Raw genomic sequence first — 22,908 nt, forward strand, 5'->3', positions numbered from 1 at the left:
TTACATTTTAATTGAATAATTATTTAATTAATGATTAATTAAATAAAAATAAAGATTTGTTAATTTATAAATGAGTAAATACATTTAGTAATTTTTACAAATACACAATCCAACGCTTTCTCTACTGTTGCACCCTCTGGAGTGGGAATAGTAATTTTTACCCCTACGCTATCCAACGCTTTCCCTACTGTTGCACCCTCTGGAGTGGGAATAGTAATTTTTACCCCTACGCTATCCAACGCTTTCCCTACTGTTGCACCTTCTGGAGTGGGAATAGTAATTTTTACCCCTACGCTATCCAACGTTTTCCCTACTGTTGCACCCTCTGGAGTGGGAATAGTAATTTTTACCCCTACGCTATCCAACGCTTTCCCTACTGTTGCACCCTCTGGAGTGGGAATAGTAATTTTTACACCTACGCTATCAAATGTTTTTAACTAATAATATATTGTATATTTTAATTATATTGTTGTTATATAAAGTAATGTGTTAAATATATGTATATGTACACATTTAGTAAGTTTATAATGAAAAAGTGTAGTTAATTTGTTTTAAATAGTTAGAAAATAAAAGTAATGTAATGTATTTTGTTAATAGTACTTATATTTATTTATTATTTAATGTAATTTTAATTAATTTAAAAAGTCGATATTTTTTACATCTATATTAATTACAACGATATTTTTGAGTAGATAATTATGTACTTACCTGTTTAGGTATAGGGTGTCGATATTTTTGTAAACAAAATTTTTACAACTATATTTATGTCAACTATATTTTTGTAATCGATATTTCAACACCCTACCGGAAAAGACATTGCTCCAGTGTGCTCTGTCTGCACCATGCATATGTATCATTACAGGCTCCGCACATGCTTTTTGTTGCTTTGCTTATGACAAACTGAGAAGCTCAAGTCCACGTTACGTAGCTGTGGACCCTTGCTGACCACTCTCTCTGGCCTACACTGCAGACAGAAGTGTTCACAATTCAGAGCGAGTGGTGATTGTTTAATTACAGAATCCAGTAGTCAAGTAACTACAACGTCTATTGAAATATACACATTATCCTTTTAGTATACTTGCTTGAAGACATTTTTTCCGATGACTTATAGGTTTAGTACAATGACCAAATGTATCTTGCAAGTGCAAAGGAACACTGAATAGTCTACACCGTGGACAGCAGAAATCGGAATTTCAATGGTTTTGATTTATTTATTGCGGAGTTTTCTGTAATTTATATTGTACTTTGTGAAGAAGAAGTGAGAAAAAGTATTCATGGATGTCTGTGAGTACTGCCTTCAATTTACACTGCAGACAGCAGTGTTCACAATTCAGATCAGGTCGGCATTGTAGATGAGGTAGTCCTCTAGGAAAAGATATTGCTGCTGTGCGCTCTGTCCGCACCACACATACGTATCATCGCAGGCTCCACACCCGCATTTTGTTGCTTCTCGTATGACAAACTGTAGCTCAATTCCACCTTTTCTAGCTGTGGGCCCTTTCTTGATGTGTGTTTATGTGCCTAGCCACAGGGTATACTTGGTCATCATTCGCTATTGCCCTACGGTGTTGCAAAATTCTCACATGAGCCTGGTGGATGGTGCTCCCCACATATCTTTTCCCACAAATGCACACCAGTACATAGACTGCGTATTCAGTCTTGCACGAGAAGCTCCCCATGATTGTGTAGGGTGTTTGTCTAAAAGGTAGTGTAACAGAGCTGATGTTAATCCCATGTTTACAAGCTTTGCACTTGGTGCATTTCCTGAATCCCTTTTGTGCCTGGAGCCACGTGGCTGTTTTTGTGTTGGTTGGGGCATTGCAGACTAACTGGCTCCTCATCAATTTAGCCTTCCTGAAGGTGACTGAAGGTGATTTCCCACGCAGAGGACCTACGATCGGGTCATCTCGTACCAGTGGTCAGTGCCTTTTTAAGATCTTACGTAGGTTGGCGTGGTACGTGTTGTAGCCTGTGGTAAGTCTCGGGGTGTTTTGTGTGGTTTTGTCCTTGCTGTTACTTGGACTACTCTGTACTGGGAACAGGAGATCTTTTCTGTTCTTTTCCCCACATTTACTTTCTGCCTTATCTAGGTTCCTCTTGCTGTAAACTCTATTTCTCAGTCTTACAAAGAGGTTTTCCTTCGCATCTCTCAGATCTTTTTTAGTGCTGTAATTGCGTGTCATTCTGAGGCACTCTGCATAGGATATCGACTCCTTGAGTTTGGTAGGGTGAAAACTTTGGGCATGTAGTATTGCATTGCCTGCTGTGGGCTTTCTATATGTCCATGTCTGTATTTTGTTGTTGGCTATGAACAGTTCCAAATCCAAGAATTGGATTGTTGTGGTGCTGGTGGTGCAAGTAAACTTTAAGTTCAAGGAGTTCTCATTAATCTCAGATGCAAAGGTTTCTGTGCTCTCACTCGACCCTTTTCATAGGATGAAGATATTGTCTATGAACCTTTTGTAGACTACTATATTGTTTGTCATTTGTTCCAGGTGTTTTACCCCTAATACCTGATCCTCCCAACTGCCCATATGCAGATTCGCATAGCTGGGGGAGAAGCACCCATGGCTGAACCGTGTGTCTATTTACAGTGTAGCCTTTCTAAGATGAATTTGTTGTTATTGAGACACCATTCAGTCATCTCCAATAGCTGCTTTAAACACACCCCACACGCATCCAGCAAAGACATCACTGGATATATGACATTGGTAATAAAAAGGAGTCAAGCGCATGCACCCGTACCCACTTCCAGAATCTATCTGTATACGTGTGTTCATTATCTATGCATGATACTGCCTCTGGGCCGTACTTCATTACATTGTGCTGTGGATAGCGTATACAACCATGTCACCTCTGGGAGTGGAGAAAACTTCGGTTATGTAACTATTTGGGATGCTGAAAGTAGAGAGGGGACTCACCGAAGGACGACGCTTCCATTCTCCTGCTGCCGCTGGTCACAATCAGCCCCGCACAGGCCACCGGGCCATCTGTGACGTTACCGCCTACCGCCTACCGAGGGACTACAAATCCTGGAGACACTTGCAGCTAGGACGCCGCTGACACTGCTCCCGCGCCTGCTGGCACATAAAATCAAAGGAGAGCCCCGATAAAGCGGGGGACGCTGAATGAAGAGGGGGCACTCACTGGAGGACTACGCTCCCATTCTCCAGCTGCCGCTGGTCACAATCAGCCCCGCACAGACCACCGGGCCATCTGTGACGTGACCGCCTACCAGGGGACTACATATCCCGTCAATGCTTGCGGCTGGTACACCGCTGATGCTGCTCCCACGCCCCCTGGCGCATAAAATCAAAGAAGAGCTCCTGCATCGTGGACACGCGCGGGAGAAGACGGGGACAAAGACGGGGCCATCTACGGCCGTCAGCGGCAGGAAGAGGCTCTGCTGGGCCCCCCTCTAACAACTGCTCTTCATGCCCTGGACAAAAAGGTACTGTTCAAAATCGTAAGCCGGGGATTTTGTGATTCAAAGCCCTGTTTTCAGTGTTTGGCCATATTGCAGTTTATGTAATCTAAGGTTTATTGTGTGGCCATACCTTGAGTAATCCATTTAGTGGGCTATTATTTTGCAACAATAAATAAGCAAGATAATTGTAAAATGGGGAAAAGGGTATGCGTGGAAAAAAAGCAAGTGGCTATTGCACCAAAACCAACACTGAAACCCACTTCTATTGATCAGATGTTGTCGAAAGCTCTGGGTGTAGTCTCTTCAGAAATAGTGAGGACAGAGAGACGCCTATCCATTAAGCCAAACCATGATCTAGAAACATAGACTCATAGTCTGACTGCAGATACAGAGGTTACATCTCTAGACCCCCCTAATACCCTAATAATAGATTTAGAGTCTAGTATAGAGTCACCTGAGGTTGCTACCAGGAAGCAACCGGGCAGAAGCAATAAATCTAGAACACAGTCTAAAGCTAAACCTCCGGCCAAGCGGAAAAAACTACTTCAAGTCCCCATTCCACTGGAAGGACCCAGGCCTGATGATACTGCAGGGGTGCCCAACGACCCTACTATCGAACAGCCTGGGTGGGTATCAACATTGGTGAACAATCTACACATGCAAGTGAGGGCCATTATCAAGGAGGAACTCTGCAATTTAATGGATAGGATAGACGAGTTAGCCGTAAGGGTGGACCACTTGTGGAATTAGTACATGCCATCAGGTTGATAGGATACTCATTTGGATGACCCCGCCTCAATAGCTATAGACCAACCTCCTATTACAACCCAGGCTAATGTACAACAGGATAGGAGCACAGGCAAGATTAATGAATGTTAGCCAATCTTTGCTTGGAATCAACTGGAAGCCGAGAAACCCCCAAAAGTGAATGCCCAAGGAAATGGTTTACCCTTGCCCCCTAAAAACAAGTACTGCCAACTATCAACCTCCCACCGGCCTCATCCCAATATGTAGTGGTGCTTGCTGGGGTACCGACCGTAACAGAAGGCCTGTTGGAAACCCACCAAGAATTGAAAAATAAATGTGTCAATTGGATAGTGAATAATAGCACCCAGGGGTACGAGATTTCAGAAGAGATCCCGACAACCAGAAGAGTGGGCTGGATAGGTGATCAGGGGAACGCATAATAATTAATTTTAGGAATCCCTTTATAGCACAGAGTATTTTAGCAAACGAGCACAGGAGGACCATGAGTAACATTTTACCCCTCCATTTCAGTTTCTTTTATCTCCCCAACAGACCACATAAACTTAACTACGACCAGAGGATGGGTAGGAGTTTTTCTCCTATACACTGTAGACCAACCATACGTGAACATCACTGGACAACCTGTCCCTGTTTTAATATCCCAACAGGTAATAGATTCAGCCCACAAGACGGGATGAACTGACTAAGTAGAGCATCTCCCTGTAGCAAGAAGAGCTATCCCCCTCCATCCCAGGATCAGGGCACTAATCATAGTTGGGCATATTCTCACAAAAGGGATGGACCTGCTAGTAGAAGCTTGAGCAGCTCTCCTAGCAATAGCAATACTATCCCTAGAGGAGTGTGTGCCCAGTGGGAAATGCCAGATTCACAGTCAACCACGAGGTCTCAAGTTGAGGCCAACACTGATTTGACAACCTCCATAACGGAGACACCTATTATAATGCCACTTAGATCTCCACTACAAGACAGACAAATAACTAAGGTCTTGTCTTGGAACATGGCAGGCATTAAAAACAAACTGGGTGATCCTGATCGGGGGGCTTTTATAGGCCTATATGAGGTTTGCATGTTTCATGAGACTTGGGCTTGTGATGAGGCAATCAACCCAGGCCATGCCATTTTTAGTATCCAGGCCACAAAACGTAGTGTAGGGAGACCCTCTGGTGGGCTTATGATCTGGATAGGGATCCACCTGGGATTTAAGGTTGTACAAATTGAAACAGGTTCCATTGATATCCTCTGTGTCCAATTACAGTTTCCCTCCAACCCTCCAGTTACCTTAATTAACATATACTCTAGACCAACCCCCAGGGGTAAAGAATCTACTACGCTATAGATCCTATCTAATTTTGTATGTCTTATAGACCCAAATCAAATTAATATTGTTGGCGGGGACTTCAATTGTCAGTTCGAGCCCCTTGAGGGCTTGTCCCTGGAAAACATTGGGGATGAGGACCACTCTTTGGCAATTCCAGAAACTAGTTGTCCTTAAGTTAAATACTGGTCCCCCCTAGCAACCCTGTTGAATTGTCTGGTTTTATGACATTCTTTAAGAGCGTGTAATGGGAGATCACGCTCAGATTCATCTAATGGCTATACTTTCTATAGCAAGAAGCGAGGGTCTATACTGGATTACATTTTAATAAATTTTAACTCCTGGGATAGGATGATTGATTTTAAAATTGCTACATGACTGGATAGTGACCACCATGCTCTAATAATGGAAATAAAGGCTATAAATCAACAAAATACTCCCATAAAGGGTCCGAATAACCTAGGCTAAACCATCTGTAACTGTAGGAGGAAAGTACGTTGGACTAATTTCCTCCAGTCACAAAACAGGATGAGCCGTCTACACGAAGCGCTCATTCCCGTGTTTGAAGAGGCATCATTATTGCACCACAGCAATGCGGTCCTAGATTTGGGAGCTGTAGAAATAAATTACAGTAAACTAATGGAGGCATCATTAACATTTTTTTCCCGAAATCCCCCCCCAGATCTAGTAGGCCCCCCCGTCATCCATGGTACAGCAGCGAATGTCGCAGGGTCAAGAAGGCACTTTTGGATTCCATTAAAAGTAAAAACCATCCCCTTATTAATATCCTAAGGAAGTCATATAAACAAACGATCCAAAAGGCTAAACAGTGCTGGGAAATGTAGAACAGGGATTTACTCAAAACGGCCCTGGGGGACATGGACATGAGGACGTTTTGGAGCATTGTTAATACAGAAGCCCCCTTTTCTAACACTGCAATTGAACCAAACCTGAATGAAGAGGTATGGTGGGAGCACTTTAAAACTCTCTACACCATTGAAAAGCCTTGTCAAGGACCCCCAACGGTTCGTTCACCCTTAAAGTTTGCTCTCCCTGGGGATGATACTGCTAGCAATCTAGATAATGAAGTATACCCAGGTATAAGCACAGGTTCATTCATAACCTTAAAGGAGATCGAAGGCCCCCTACTAAAAATAGCTCTAGGTAAAGCCCCAGGCCTGGATAAGATCCCTCGGGACTTATATAGGAGCGAACCAGCCATCTGGACCCCATACTTCTTTGGTTTTTTTTAATGTCATAACCCAGGGTATGAAGATTCCATATAGCTGGCTGGGAGCGGAGATTATCCCAATTTTCAAAAAAGGATCCCCACTATTGACAACAAACTGCAGACCCATAAGCTTAATAGACATATCCCAAAAACTATTTGCAAGGGCCTTGCTAGCCAGCCTACAATCCTGGATGGAAGAAAAAAGGGCTCTGTCCCCCCTCCAGGCGGGGTTCAGGGAAAATATATCAACCCTGGACCAGATACTAAGGCTTCAGCTCTTATACTGGAAGACTGTCCGCCTCCAGGGGGGCAGCTTATATTAGATTTTTGTAGACCTGAGGTCGGCATTTGACCTGGTGCCACAGGAAAAGCTATGGTCAGTTCTTCTTGAAATGGGGGTCCCGGCATATCTCATCGAACTCTTTAGGAGATTGCATGAAGACAATTATGCCCAATTTAGATTTGCGAAGGACTGTCAACTCACAGCTCCAATACCCGTTAATCGTGATGTACGCCAGGGATGCGTTTTAGCAGCAACACTTTTTAGCCTTTATATTAATGGGCTAATTAATGAACTAGCAACGATAAAAGATGATCGCAAGTTAGCGTCCCGTAAAATCTCAGCAATTATGTTCGCTGATGACACTCTCCTAGGGGATCCAGAGGGTTTTGGACAAATTTTAAATTTTCTGTAAGGAAAGAGGTCTAGACATCAACTTACAGAAAACTAAATACATGTCGTTCAATAGCCCAAAAAGTTCTCGTTCTAACCCACAACTAAACAGGAAACCCTTGGAGAGAGTTTCATCTTTTATTTATCTAGGTCTTACTATTGCTGAAAACATGAAATGGGAGGCTCATATCACCAAGAGTACATTAAAACTAGCTCAATTGACTGGTGGCATTATAAAGGTATATAGCAAATCAAGTAAGAGAGCTGTTAGTCCAGCCCTAGAAATTTATAATGCCCATGCACGAGGGGGAGTACTTTATGGTGATGAAATATGGGGTCATTGTAAACTATATTTCCTTAAAGGTAGAAAAACAACTTCTAAGACAGTTGTATAGGCTTCCAATGAGTACCCTGCTGATCCCGCTACGACTAGACTCAGGACTAATGGCGATAACAGACACTTCGAGCCTTAGACCCATTTTATACTGGTGGCACCTTTGGTCCACTCCCGAACTAGCGACATATAGGGAGGAGTTAGCAGAGGTTATGTCAGCTTGGGGTGCAGCTAACCTCCCTTGGTTTGTACACATAAAATCTGTACTTACTAATCTGGGCTTGGGCGATTGTTGGATGGACCCAGAACGTGCTTGCTCCCAAACCACAAGAAAGCATATCAAATCTCGGTATGAAGAACACAGAAGGGCTCAACTATTTTCTTGCCCCAGGACTGGTAAACTATCCATGGCTTTTTTGGAAGTCAAGGATGTTGCCCGTTTTGAGCCAATACTAGACATGATTACACCGGTGGAGGCAAGAAAGATTTTTCTACAAATCAGGTTTGGGGTCCTTCCACTCCTCTGTTATATGGCAAAGTGAAGTGAAGACCATGAGGTTCAGTGCCCTGCCTGTGGTTTTTCAGACAAATCAGTGCAACATGTGTTTTTCACCTCTCTGGCTACCGCAAGACCCGGAAGCGATGGCTGGTACAGATTTGCAGAAACATTGGTTCCAGGAATCATCTGGAAGCATTCGGATATTGAAATCTGATCTCAGTATTCCGATTGTGTTTTCAGTTTCTAGATTTTTGTTTTCCATGTGGTGCACTAGAAGGGCCCTACTGAAATTATCTAAGGAGGTCTAGGGTATGTGGCAATGATTTTATTAAAACCTTTTTTCAATTGTCTATTTTACATTAAGACCAAGTTTTTACACTGTGCTATTGTTTTTAATTTCCTCTTAGATTAGCTTGTTTTTAATTATTTATTTACCTATTATCATGCATCTCCGATGTGTATTGTATAGCTCGACTATCTGTAACATAGCTTCTGTATTGTATCTGGTATTTGAAACTTTAAGATACTGGTTTTATCTCCCTCTCCCCAATCCCCTATTTTGATACTTGAGATTAATCATGCTGCTGTATATGTTTTTAGAGCTGCACTTTTAAAGGTCATAATGACCGAAATAAAGTTTTCTGAACTGAACTGTAACTTTTAGGTGCATGGCTATCACATGTGGAAGGCTACTTTACAAAGTATGAATATTGATGAAGATGATGGTTGCATGCTGTGGGTAGTGTAAGATATGTGTACATTGCAAAAAGTTTAGAAATAAGCTCTCTAAGCAGCAGAGGTGTATCTCATCAAATGAAGTACAGAGATTGACTAAAATGGGTGGTGTTTTCCAACTGATACAATGGGAAGTGTTGTGAACTAATGAAATGCTTTTTTTATGGTTACATGGCAATTGCGTACCCAGCGCACAAGAAGGTCGCACCCCACGTGATTTTGAGAAAATATATTTACTATAATATAAGTTTATTACCTTTAGAAATATATAAATCTTTAAAATATTTTTTATTATGGCTTGCTCTCATATACACTATAAAGGTATTTAGATATAGTTTTGAGACAAAAAAAGATAGCAGTGTGCACTCGTCGCCTGCGCAACACGCAGTGGCCACAACCCCATACGTGTATGATGTAATGCGCTGCTTGGTAGTGCGTACCCGTCTCATACCAAAGAAGCAGCTGGCGCAACCTCATATGTATATGTTGTTACGTGGGACGTGGTGCCACAAACCGTTGGAAACGAAATGCGCATCATTTAAATGTGGTAGATAGGATTTGTGTGCTGATCGAGCTTGGTAGACTACCGGTACGGGACTGTAGTTTTCTCCCCCAAAAAATTATATACATATTTTTGGGGGGAAGGTATAAAACATTACATAATTTTTAAAGTTTAAAAAAAGGATAATTGGGTTGCAAAATATTAAAAATAACTAGAAAAATTATAGGTTTTATTAATATTAAAATATGAAATTAACTTTAAAAAAACCTTTGAAATTCACTGAAAAAACATAGGTTGTACAGGTGTTATAGTTAGGAATTAGCATTTAAAAAAACCTTAGAAATTCACTGAGAAAACCATAGGTTTCAGGGACGTTATATTTAGTTGGACATTTGACTCATATAAAACCAGAGAAATTCACCAGTTATAGTTAGTTGAGCTAACTATAATTCGCTCGCCCGCAATACACTGCTGATGACACCATCACTCAACATGGTCAGTGACATCACTGATGACATCACTGATGATACTGATGACATATGTACATATATATATATATATATATATATATACATATATATATATATTTATCTATATCTATTTACATACATATATGAATATATCACAAACTTCAATATAACATTTATACATTTTAAAAAACGTGAATAATTAGGCTTGTTTGTGATTACACTTTGGTTTTAAGTTTTTGGCTGAGGCGAATAATCTCAGCTGGTCTTTTCTCTCTATTCTCTGGGATGTTGTCCTGTCAACACTCTCCTGACTCTCTCCCACGCCTGTGTGGAAAAGTGACAATGTCACAGAGTTTGCTTGGTTGAAATGCCATGCTCTTTCTCCTTGGTGCCCCTTCCAGCAGATGCAGTGTGTCAAAGTAGAACATCTGGCTAGTCAATAGCATGTGTCAATGATGCATTCCCTCAGCGTTTGGGAAAGAGACCATCTTGATAGGTTGTACATTAGCTCAGGGAAATGCATCCTATTGAAGAAAAAATGATACGATCTCATAATAACATTTTCTGAAATTGTGCGTTTCCTCTTCCTATCACTATTTGTTTTGACTTAAAAAAAGTATGATATTTGTGAGGAAATTGTCCTTCATAAATTGGTTGGATAACAGTACTATTTGCTCCAGTGTTCCCCTTTAACCGCATTCTGTTTGAAAAAATGGTTTGAGTGCATGTCATATGGTGCAAACTTGGAAAACATGATAATGGAATTTCTCCATGAGTTCAAATTTTTGGTTATCGCACAAAATCCTTTCTTAGATTTTTATATGGGGCTGGCAACCATGACTGTAAACTTAGCAGCATTATTCTGTATCCTTTCCCCAGTACACTCATCTTCAGCACCTGCTACACATTGACACAAAGCGTTTTCGGCAAACTGAATCACTTGCACAAAGCTGACATGCTTTCCAATACTTATTAGGCATTTCACACCACAAAATATTCAGTTTCTTTACTTCCCGAGTCATTTTTCACTTGGATTTGAATTTCTTTGTTCAATAAAAAGATAACATCTGTTTCGGCAGGCTTAGATGCACTACTGAGCGGGAACAAACACTTGTTTTACTGCGGCACCCACATTTAATTGCAGCCATCAAGCTCCTTGCCTAATTTCCAAATAGAAATCGCGAAAAGCTGGGGGTCCATTGGTACATTACCTGCAAGGTCCGCGGGCTGCCAGAGAAGGCCAGCAGGGCCGCTGGCGGCTCGCGGGCCGTACTATGAGTACAATGGCACTAGTGGAAAATGCTTTGGGATCCCCCTTTTATCTTTGCACTCCCTTAACGATTCACCGCAAAAATTTACATCATCACAAAATATAGAAAATGGTATAGTTCTGGAAAGTTTTGTCGTGATTCATCACACGGATGGAAAGGTATTAGGGAGCAAAAATTCAAGGAATTACTCTCTATGGAAATCCTAACGAAAACTCCAGAGTGGCAATCAGATTGAGTCTTCTTTCTTTTCATATGTATTTGTTTATTGGTTTACACAATCATGTGACCATGAATGTGTCTTTTAACTGTTCATGTAGGAGTTCTAAAACTTTATGTATGCATTCTAGTTTATTTTTTGTTTACCGTGCTACTTTTAGTAGTATTGTGTTACATATGAAGCCCATATTGAATGAAAGCTTATCGTTGTTGCTGTTATAACAATTGAGATTATTTTTTTTCCTAGTGTCTTATTATAATGCCCTCCATCTATCTAGTAGTATGTGTGTAGCTCACTGCTATATCACATTTCCTTTTTATTGCACAGAAGTGCCTAAGGAAGATGTTGTTGTGCTAAATTTTATTTTGTGAGCCAGAGAGCATGCAAATAAAACTTATGGAGATTAAAATGTATTCAATGTGTTATGTATTTCTTTATTGGGCTCCATTAGCATATGACCATAAATGGGTCTTTCAGCTGTTCATGTAGTAAAACTGGAACTTTACATTTGCAACCAAGTTTATGTTTTGTAACAAAATACTTACTTCATAACATCACTTGCAATGGCAAAAGGATCATCTGCATAGTCTATTGTAGATTGCAGGGAAATTCCATTGCAATCTGTTATGCCAATATGTAAAATGCATCTGGGTCAAAACCTGTTTAGGGACTACCCCCTCCATTTTTTCTTTTCACCCCCTTGAACAGTCACTGCTAAACATTCCATCATTCTCCAATGAAGAAGAAAGAATGAGTCTGGAAAGTTTTGTAGACATTTGTCAAATGTATTAAGGGTCAAAAATCCAAGGAATTTCTATCTCTGGAAATGCTGACTAAAACTATGGAGTGTCAAATAAAAGGTCAACCGTATCGCATTAATTAACTATGAGCCCCGGGAAACTCACCCCGGGGCTGTATTGACTATGGGGAGGTGAGGCACGTGCCTCCCTCCCCCTCCAAATGTCTCCAGGTAGTTAAAGATAATGCAATTTTAATTTGGTTTTACTTTTTAATGTTAATTAGATTTTTAAATGTCAAATATTTAAAGTTTAATTTGGCATTTTTTCAGGTCATTGGGTTTATTGGATTATTGAGTGAGTAGAGTTTTTTATTCTTTTACATTTTTTTATTGTTGTTTATTTGTATAATGTGGTAATACATTTTCTATTTATGCATTAAAGGTTACATTTTGTTGTGGGGTTTATTAGTGGTTTGGTTGAGTGTTTTAATTGATAGTGTATATCAATTGATTAATGTATTAATTATGTTTATTTTTATTTTTTAATTTTGCAATTGGAATTGGTAATACATTTATAACAGATAATTATTATTTCATTGCATGTTTTAAATTAGTTGATTTTACTGAGTTGTATCGTATGCTGTGAGTTTAATTGTGTTTTTTAAATTGATTTTTGTAGGAAATAAATATTTATATTGCTTCATTGTTAAAGGAAATAGATTGCTATGCAAATAATTGATATATAAATCATGATAGAATTGTTTTAAAGTTTGTGAGTATGGGGGATTTGCATGTGCACTGTTAATTTCATTGTAAATTGAATTGTGTTACATATTTTGTTGATTTATATTATTTTAAAAAGTAGATTGGCTTTTTTTAGCCTAATATTATTTATTTGTTTACTTTATTGCATATGTTTTACCTTCTTTTCCCAATATTTGTTGAATCGGAGTTAAAATAGTAAATATGACCGTCCTGTCAGTATGTGCACTTTCCCAACTTTTGTTAAAATAAAAAGTCTTACTCACAAGCCCCTCCGTCACACACATCCCCAATGTATGCACTATCTCTAGTATTTGCTAGGGTTGAATTAGAGTAAGAAATCTCACCCCCAAAGTTTGCACTTTCCCTAATGGATAAACTGGATTATTTTAGCAAATATGACCCTTCAATGTAAGCACTTTCCACACCTTTTGTTAAATTGGACTTATAATAGTTGATTTGACCCCCTAATATATGTGTACTTTTTAACATCTGTTAGATTGGATTTAAAACTAAACATACATTACTTTTTTCCCCCTTAATATTGAAGTACTTTTTAGTAGGGCATTGGAATATTATTTTGTAGTATTTTCTAATTAGATTTTGGTTTTTAGTTCCATTTTTATGGATATGTTTAATTTATTTATTTAAAATGTTTATATTTTAAGGTATTATATTGTTGTTTAAATATGCTTTGTTTATTTGAATTGTTTTAATGTACTTTAATTTTGGTATGTATTATTATATATTAAAATCTATTTTCAATGGATCAATAGTTATATAGTTTGTTTTTATTGTGTACAGAATCAATAAATGTACATAATTATATTGTATTTTGATATGATTTATATTACATTGCATATTACAAAACATATGTACTAGAATTTTCTATTTTCATTTTAGTTATGTATATTTATATGAATTTATTTTTTGTGTATATCGATGTTAATATTTCATAATATATGTTTATAACTGTATTTTTTAAAATTATTATAATGTTAACTACATTTAAATATATCTACTTCTCTATGTATTGTTGCTACTTGGGTACACAATATTGTGTAGTTGGTATTATTGTACTTTACACTGTAAGCATGCAAGGTCAATATTTTCACCTCAATATCTTTTCTGCAATATTTTTGTATTACAATACTTTTCTGGTCAGCATTTTGTCATAGCCACTCAAACAAGTATCATTGGGATTTACAGAGAAGCCAATAAACAAGATGTAATAAACAGAAGCTTAAAAAGTTTTGTGAAAACTAAAGTGACAAGCTGATTTATTTATTTATTTATTTATTTATTTATTTATTTATTTAACAATTTCCAGGTCTCAGAATGAAGGATAGGTAATTGACTAGGTAGCATTCAACATATTGTAAATACTCTTGAAGAGACTACATTAAAATTGTTGGAGAACAAAATATAAAAGATGGAGACGATAGGGAGAACAACCACACAAGTGTAGGCCGGTAGATTTAACTCATGTGAGAGTGAAGTCAATCACCCATTGCATAACAAAAGAAAATCTAAACAAACTGTTGGTAGATGATGGCAGGATTGCCTAGCTCTGAGTTTGTTAGTGACATCAATCTGGATTAATCCAACCAATTTTATTTTGTGGAAAGTATAGCAAATGTATCACTAGTTGGCAGGTAGTAAAAACGACAAAGGACTCATTTGCAATATTTAGGATATCCACTTTGCCATCTTCAACTTTGTAAATTTGGGATCTTCAAAACCAATTTGAAGTTGGCAAAGTTCAGAAAGGTGAGCAAAAAACCTTCATGCAAGAATAACTACAGAAATTCATATTTCATGTAAGAATTAACATCCATTTTTTTAAAGAGACAGTGCTCTTGTGAAACTGCATTTTAGAGGAAACTTCAAGCACAGCAATAGTTGTATCAAGTTCACACGATTTAAAATATCATGGCATTCAAAACTTACAAATCAGATTCAACTTTGCTGGTGGACGTTTAATTTAGTACATAAATAGTATTGATCATTGAAAGCATTAGTATATCAAATTCTGCTTAAGGAATCATGATATCAAACAAACTACTATATGTAAGTCAATTCAAATATGGTGGTCCAACTAAAGATGGTGATGGATCAATATATGAAGAGTGTGTAAAAGAGACTAAAATCTCCAGGGATTGATTTCAGGGCTGGTCAACCTTTTAACTGATGCTCTGAAAGAACCCAAGAATTGCATCTCAAACTCAATTGCATTGCAGATATAACAGTTTGGTTTAATATTAATTTATTTGTCCTAGGATCTGTCTGGTCCTAAAGAAATATATTACTTTGTGCCATGAATTAATTTCCCTTACAATTTTCCTGCGCAGGATGATTTAGTATCACCAAGGGCTAGTGCAAATTGTTTGGAAACACATTTTCCCAAAGTGTGACCATCTGTAGTTATAGCACCTCAATATAAATAGTTAAGAGAGAGTCTGGATAACTGTGTGAGATATATGTAATATATAAAGAAGTACTACCATGAAAAGTAATTGTTTAGTACTAAATCTTTTTCAGTATTATTACCTCTACTGGGAAAGGGAAGATTCCCAGTACTACAAAGCTCAAGCACAACACAAGGCATGATCGACTTAGAATTTGAAAATAAATAACATCAAATATATCATATCCTGCAACTCTAAAGCACAATGAGCTGTTGGTCATGAATCACAGCAGGGTGCTGGGAGTTACGACCTTGGACTACCTGAAGGGTAGCCTTGGATTGATATGCTTATGTCAGGATTTAGGCACAGTATATTCAATACACAAATGAATCCTACTTTCCTACACTTCAGAATGCAATGAACATATGAATGACAGGGTTGCTGTAATGATTTCATTGTACTGGTATTGGGGAGAGGTTGGAATAATATCCAGAAGCCCCTATGTTCTAGAATGTATTGGACCTAAAATCAATGAGTTCTTTCACTGCAAATGTTGGTATGGATAATGACCCTGAAGTTCCAACACTTCACAAACAGATGGAAATAATGATTCCAAGGTTAAAATAATGCTGCTGGATGTGTTATAATAATTTAACAAATACTGAACTGCACATGAAAGCATCTCCAAAGCAGTTTCTTTGACTCTCATCTGATCATTTCCCAAAGAGGTGAAGAATAGAATTTAAAATGTCTGATACTCACCACCAGAATAAGTCCGTCCAAAGAATGTGAGCAACAACGCAAGTCCAAGGAGTGCCTTCATTTCTTCCACAGGTTGACTTTAGTTTCACAACCTGTGAACAGCAAGATCATACCCTTAATTATTGACCAGTAGTGTTAGTACAGGAACACCCACAGAATGCTACCCGTTTTTATCTATTCAATAAAGATGATAATGCTAAGCAGGTTGGCTATTATTCATAGACCTTTCAAGTGCTCATTTTGGTCGTCCTACTGCTGAATATCAACACCAACAATATTGAGATACAAGAATATCCAAGACGAAATAGTAAGTGCATGTAGGAAAGCACAGATTTACTATTCTTAAGTCCACCTTTATGTACTTTGTTGATGTATGTACAGCATAGAGACATATATGTGGAGTTAGGGTATATGAAATCAACACTTACTAAGGGCCTGATTACAAATCTGGTGGTGGTGGTCCGCCTGCTGCATTTCAACTTTAAAAGTCAGAGCAGCGGAGGACCACAGCGCTGCCTCATAGAACTCTCATTCCCCAGCGGTGGTGGAGCTGCGCCAAAATGTAAGATGCTGAGCGGGACTGGGTCAGGCCCTCTCAGCATGTTACAAGTTCTGCCACCGCCAGCCTTTTCATTGTGGGAGCCCCGCCATGAAAAGGCTGGCAGTGGAGGAACAAAGGGGACCTACAGGGCTCGCATGGCCCCCAACAAAAGGGATACATTCTGGGGGGCACAACATGTGGTGCCCTGTCTGTATTCTCCCAAAGTCCCAGCATAGCAGCAAGGAAGTCACCGTCTATGCCACAGTGTCAGCAGAGAGCTGGCACAACTGTGTCAAAGTCGCAATCAGCCCCTTCATTTTTTATATTTCTTTGCAATATTTTGTCGTCAATATTCTGTCCACTGATATTGTGGGTTCGATATTCAGGGTGCACACCTATTTTCACCAGCTCCACCTCAACATCCGCCCCCCCACAGACCAAAGGGCAGAGGAAAAAAAGGAGTACGTTGAACACATTAACATGCTAATGGCTTGTCAGGTGCCATGGATAAACATTTCATATTTTGAAATGGTGGTTCTCAATCTTTCTGCTCTGACTTGTTTATTCTTTGATAAGGTACCTGGAGATTCCCAACAAACAATCAGCGACCCACTAAATTCTCCTGGAGAAGGTTAGACTCACTGACTGTACTCACTCAGTACACTATGGGGCTGGTCCCACTCCACTACTGCATACAATGTCAAACTATGTTTGTTGTGAATGTGAGGAAGGTAGCTGGGATGCCAGTGGTTCTCTACGTATTCCGCAGGTATCCTGTTTTAGAGAGAGGGGTTGAGATGGACTGGAAGAGCACACAACAGTGCACATCTCTCTTCGCACTTTTATATTTTTAGAGGGAAACAAGGCAAGTTGTCCTTGAAAGTGTTACTTCATGTGTATTCTAAAATGAATCAACATTGGAATTTAACAGGTTAAAAAAACTTTAGTGTGCAAACAGTTATGACATTATAACTTAAGTACTTTTTTAGTGTACCTCTAATTTTGCGCTGTACACGGGCATACCACTTTGAAGACCTCTGACTATGCCATTTTTCTGTGCTAAGGTTGGAATGCCGTGATCATGCTGGCTATATGGTGCACCTAGCAGGTGCAGCCATGAAAGACCATTTTTTTCTGACCCAAAACCATGTATTCTAATTTTGCAATGGTCTTCAGTGGTAGCTGTGATCGAGCAGTAAGCGTGTAACTTAAGGGAGGTCGTGTGAAGGGTAATACCAGACACAATATAGTACAAGTTAACACAGTGCCATCTTGAGGATTTTGGAGGCCCCCGGGCAAATATATTTTGGAGGTCTCTGTATGGAGTAACTCTGCCTTGTTTTACCCATTTACTGGTCATGTGAGTCCACATGATGACAAACAATACCGAATTATATGTTAAACTTTAACAGGTCACTCAAAACCAGTTGAAATATTCTTATGCCTCGAACCTAAAAATCCTTAAGATTGCTCTGTGGAGGTAGAATTAGTCAGAAAGGTTTAGATAAAAAGTAGCATAGAGAGAGTAAAATATAGTACGTTTGTTTTCCCAGGGGCCCCTTGGAAGGTGGGGCCCTGGGTAATTTCCCATGTTATCCATTCTGTAAAAGGTCTGTGAGTTAATAGGAGACCTGCACGGCCACTGGGCTCATATTTTGGAATATACCATTCTTTTGACAGATGTGTATTGCTACCAGCATCCCGTGAGGTTTGGTATGGGTCAAGGAGGTCAGCGAGGTTTTCTTGAAAATAGAGAAGGTGCAAGCACAAAATCCCACAGTGGCTGATAGTGAAAGGCGCTTGTGAATTGCTTGTTCAGGGGGAGTTAAATCACCAGCACCAATTAACCTGGTTTTTACAACAGCTTGTTCAGTCGTTCATTATAGTTCAATGGTTTTGAGCAGTTTGAGATTTTCTGACGACTGTCAGGTTTAACGTGGGCAGAGTATGATGCAGACCTTCTACTGAATGGTGCTCTTTTCCCATAAACAGGTACTACAGGCAAGCAAATCTGACCCCAGGAAAGAACATACTCCTGTTTGGATTTGGCTGCAGTGGAATGGCAGAATTCATACCCACTCTCGGGAAGGTACAAGCTAAGTCTATACAGATCATCATGCATATTCCATGTACTGGCAGAGAAACCCCGTTTTTATATTGCTCAGAAGATCTCCACAATAGTCCAGCTATCTTGGAATGTAGAACAATGGACCTTATTATGATATCAGTGGGATCACCACAGACAGGCATTCGGTGGTGGTCCCACCGAAATCCAGGATAGAGGTCCGACTGCTGCATTATGATGCAGTCAGTCAGACCGCAGCAGTTGGAGGAACAGACCACTGCCTCCAAAATGCTCAAGGAGTCTGTCGGGGAAGCGGTCAGACCGAAATCCCTCCAATGAAAGTGGGGCCTGTGCTGGCACCTCCATAGGGATATCCATTTCCCATAGCCTTTTGCCTTTTAATAGCAGTACCAACACAATGGAAAGGCTGTCAGGAAGGGAATCTGGGGGCCTCTAGCAGGGCTCCATGCCCTCTGGGCCTCTGCTATGTGGCCAGGGGGGCACATGTAGTGGACCCCAAATTTTCCTGCACTGTGTGCCAGGAACCACATGGTACCTGGCACATGGGGCATGGATGTTTGCACACATGCCCTTTGCTACTGTAGCTTGTGCTGCAGAGCTTTTCTGTGATGGAGCACAAGCCGCAGTTGTATACTGCATGAATATGACGGCCAATGCAGCAGTTGTATCATACTATGTCAACTATATGTCGAGCAATGTCCATTTCGCAGCTATGGCAGTCAGACACTCATCTGACCGCCGTCATAATGAGGTTCATTGTTTGAATTTCAAATATACTGATCACTGTAAGAAAAGAGATTAACGTTGGTGTGGAGCAGGCCGGTAGCTGGAGTGCAACCTGCTCTGGAGTGAATGTGCCCTGCCCCAAGAACCAACACAGCACAGGTTGGCGGGATACTGGGACTGAACCCCGAACAGTTTAGGCCCTCTTTACTTATACTCTCAGCCATGGCCGGCCATTTGATTGTGTGCATAAAGCGCATTGCTACAGTGCGCTGGGGGGCTGTCTACATTCACTCCAACATTAGTTCAAGACACAATCCTCGAACAATCTGGTGGCACACACTAAGGGCCTCATTAGGATGGCGGGCGGGCTTTGCCCACCCGTCACCCTAATGGAGAACGGGACCGCCTGCCATAAGGGCGGGGGTCCCGTAGGGGGAATTAGGATGTGCCCGCCACAGTGGTGGGCACATCCTACATGTTTTGCATTGTGGCGGGCAGTGCTCTCTGCACCGCCCACCACAATGCAAAACATAAGAGAATGCATTTGCATATGCAAAGCGGAAGGCACCGCGCGGTGCCTGCCGCTTTGCATATGCAAATGTTGGGGGTACCATAGGTACCCCCCTGTCCTCCCCCTAAGCTGGCGTCACCTGGGGTCCCCGCAGGGGGCCCCCGCAGCAATCACCGCCTGCCTTTCCGTGGCGGCATTGCCGCCACGGAAAGGCCCCTTCATGTGGACATTGTAATATGGCTGGCGGTGTCCATAGGACACTGCCACCATATTATTCTATCACCGCCGCGATCGCAAGGCGACCGCGGTGGTAAAGCGGCGGACGGTCTTTCCGTCCGCCGCTGTCCCCACCGCCATCTTAATCTGGCGGGGGGGAATGCAGGCATGGATGTCGGGCAGATTGCCTCCGCCAGGGTGGCGGTGGCCACTGCCACCCTGGCGAAGGCAATCCGCCCGACATCCTAATGAGCCCCAAAGTCTTAAGTCTTTAGCAGGGGACAGGGTTAGAGTACATGTTGTATATCTGACTCATACAGGACAGGAGTGTCTATTATCTAGATATGTGTTATCATTGATAATATCATTAATCGTTTTTAGAAACTTCACATTTCCATCATTGATGATGGACAGACAACATAATTAATAAAGACCAAATATATAAATTGTCCAACACCTAATTATAGGAGTGTACATTAGTAATACACAGGAGTCACGGAATCTTGATGAAAAAATCTTGATTTATTTCTATTTATTTTGTAGATGTTAACCATGAATTCAACCTTGCCGCTCATTTCGTCCGAAACAGACTTCAACAGGGTTGTAAGTAAATGCTCAAAACCATGTGTATCCTCTCTAGTTAGGTTTTGCTTTGTAATTGAGTGGATTCCAGACAATAGTGGTTACACTCTGAACCCAGTAGATGGTAGCTGTTGCTTTGGATCATGCAAGAGCAATATATTTGAAGAATCATCTTTGATAATATGCCGGGCCACCATAGCTGCTCAAATAGTTTATATGTTTCTACATCGGCAAAATGGAGCAGGAGTGATATCTTGGTGGTGCCATACGTCTCCCTGGTGGCCCTAAAGTAGTTATTTTAATGTCCTCCCCAAGTCTTCCACCAAGGGGCCAAAGTGGCTGGGTCAATACATTCGCTGAACAGCTAGGGTGCAGTGAACGATCCATTAATGCTCACCACACCAGTGGGCTGACCAGCCAGGGCATAATGGGTCTTGTCTGCCATACTTTTTCTGTCTCCTTGGGGTGCACAGTCAGTGACCCCACTACTCTGCTGTTGGGTTATCTGACTGGGTAGTGGTCCATCCATGTTGACAACTGGTGCTCTGATGGACGGTGGTGCTGAAAAGATTTGCCTCTCACTATTTTATGCTGAGATTATGGATAGGTATGCAATGTTCGATAGCGAAAGCAGAATCACTTGCAAGCATATGCTTTCCTGTATGATTGTAAAGGGTGTGGGAAGTTAAACCTTTCCTAACAAAATCAGGGGAAGTTAGAAAGCTTTGTCCTTTGTAAGAGGAACAGGATTGTCTGGCTTTGCCTACGGGATTTCCTCTGACCATTTGTTCTTCCATGAACAGTCAGGGGCTTTGCTGCATGTAACTAACAGCCAATCAGGGGCATGTCCCCATAATTACTCACTCTTGTCTGAACAGCAGTAGGAAAATGCCTCTCTACTCACACCTTAATGGTTTTGCGTTAATGAAAATCACAACTTATTGGTTTTCAGACAGGAGAAACCAGCCACATTTCTTTTACTGTCTAATAAAATTCCATTCAAAGGATGCAGTACTTCAGGTGGGGCAGAGGTTATTTCTGAGTTTTGGTAAATGGCTACCAGCTATCTGTGGACAGGGGCAGTTTATCCATAGGGGCTTTGGAACAGCTCAACCCGTATATGGTGTGAGCTGCCACACTGGCCATGCATTTAGTGCACTAGAAGCTTAATAGAAGGCTGCCAGCAACATTGTTGCTCGTCAACACCCTCTCTTCAGAACATGTTTTAAAAAGCAAACTCACTGTATGCCAGTGGGTCCTGAGCCCATACTTCTGAAGTGCGTGGCAGGGAGAGATGTTTCTTTAAGCCAGGCCTGGGCGTAGTTCGCAGAGTTTTGCTGCGCAGAACTCTGCGAAGTTACAAAAAAACTCTGCGGAGTTCCGCAAGTGGCGGAGTGCAGTGTGAACTGTAGTTCATGCTAGTATTTCTGCTGCTCGGGTAGAAATGTTACCCGAGCGGCAGCTCTCTCTCGTGAACTTACCATTTGTTATCGAAAACGGGGAAAAAAACTCTGCTGCACTACATGAAGCTGAGTTTTCTGCACTCTATGAAGCACGAAGTGCAGAAAACTCTGCAAACTCATTGAACAGAGCTGAGTTCTCCGCACAGGCATACGTAGTTTAAACGTGATCACTCGACAGAGTAAACACGTCATTCTGTAGATCGTTCGCTCGATTGCGAATGTGAGGGTGTAATTCAGAAATGTCTTTTTACACAAGCACAATCCATGATCCACACCAGACTACACCTCGCATGCCTTGTAGCAGCACACAACGAGTACATAGGAATTTCAGGAGTGGGCATCAAAAAAGCATATATCACCAATTAAAATCAGTGAAGCATAGGAGGTGGCAGGATGATAACTTCTCTCCCAGCTCATTATAGAAATTAAACGTCCACCTTCGTCAAAGACTAAGAAGATGTCTGAAGCAGGACTCTTCTGCTCAATTGTTTTGTTTTTTTACTCAGATTAGAGAGACCACATCACATTATCAATCATTCACATTAGAAGTGTGTGTCTATTCGATTTCACGCACAATCCTGTGGTAGGCGATTCTGTGATTAGGTTTCGCCTGCGCAGCACTTGTGCTATGCTTGCCAAATCCTTTGTTTTAAAAAAAGTCTTAAAAGGG

At 40.7% G+C, this 22,908-nt stretch overlaps 1 protein-coding gene across 1 annotated transcript in view; it reads right to left on the reverse strand.

Moving 5' to 3' along the window:
* LOC147733094 (uncharacterized) overlaps nt 1-22,908 on the reverse strand; it is a 137,404-nt gene that overhangs the window by 99,724 nt on the left and 14,772 nt on the right. Inside the window, exon 2 of the mRNA XM_086957642.1 lies at nt 16,114-16,205. Within this exon, the coding sequence (XP_086813768.1) occupies nt 16,114-16,174 (61 nt within the window). The 5' untranslated portion in view covers nt 16,175-16,205. The remainder of the gene's footprint in view (nt 1-16,113; nt 16,206-22,908) is intronic.

The sequence above is a fragment of the Lissotriton vulgaris genome, chromosome 2_1 (genome assembly GCF_964263255.1).
Source record: "Lissotriton vulgaris chromosome 2_1, aLisVul1.2, whole genome shotgun sequence".
NCBI classification, from domain to species: domain Eukaryota; kingdom Metazoa; phylum Chordata; class Amphibia; order Caudata; family Salamandridae; genus Lissotriton; species Lissotriton vulgaris.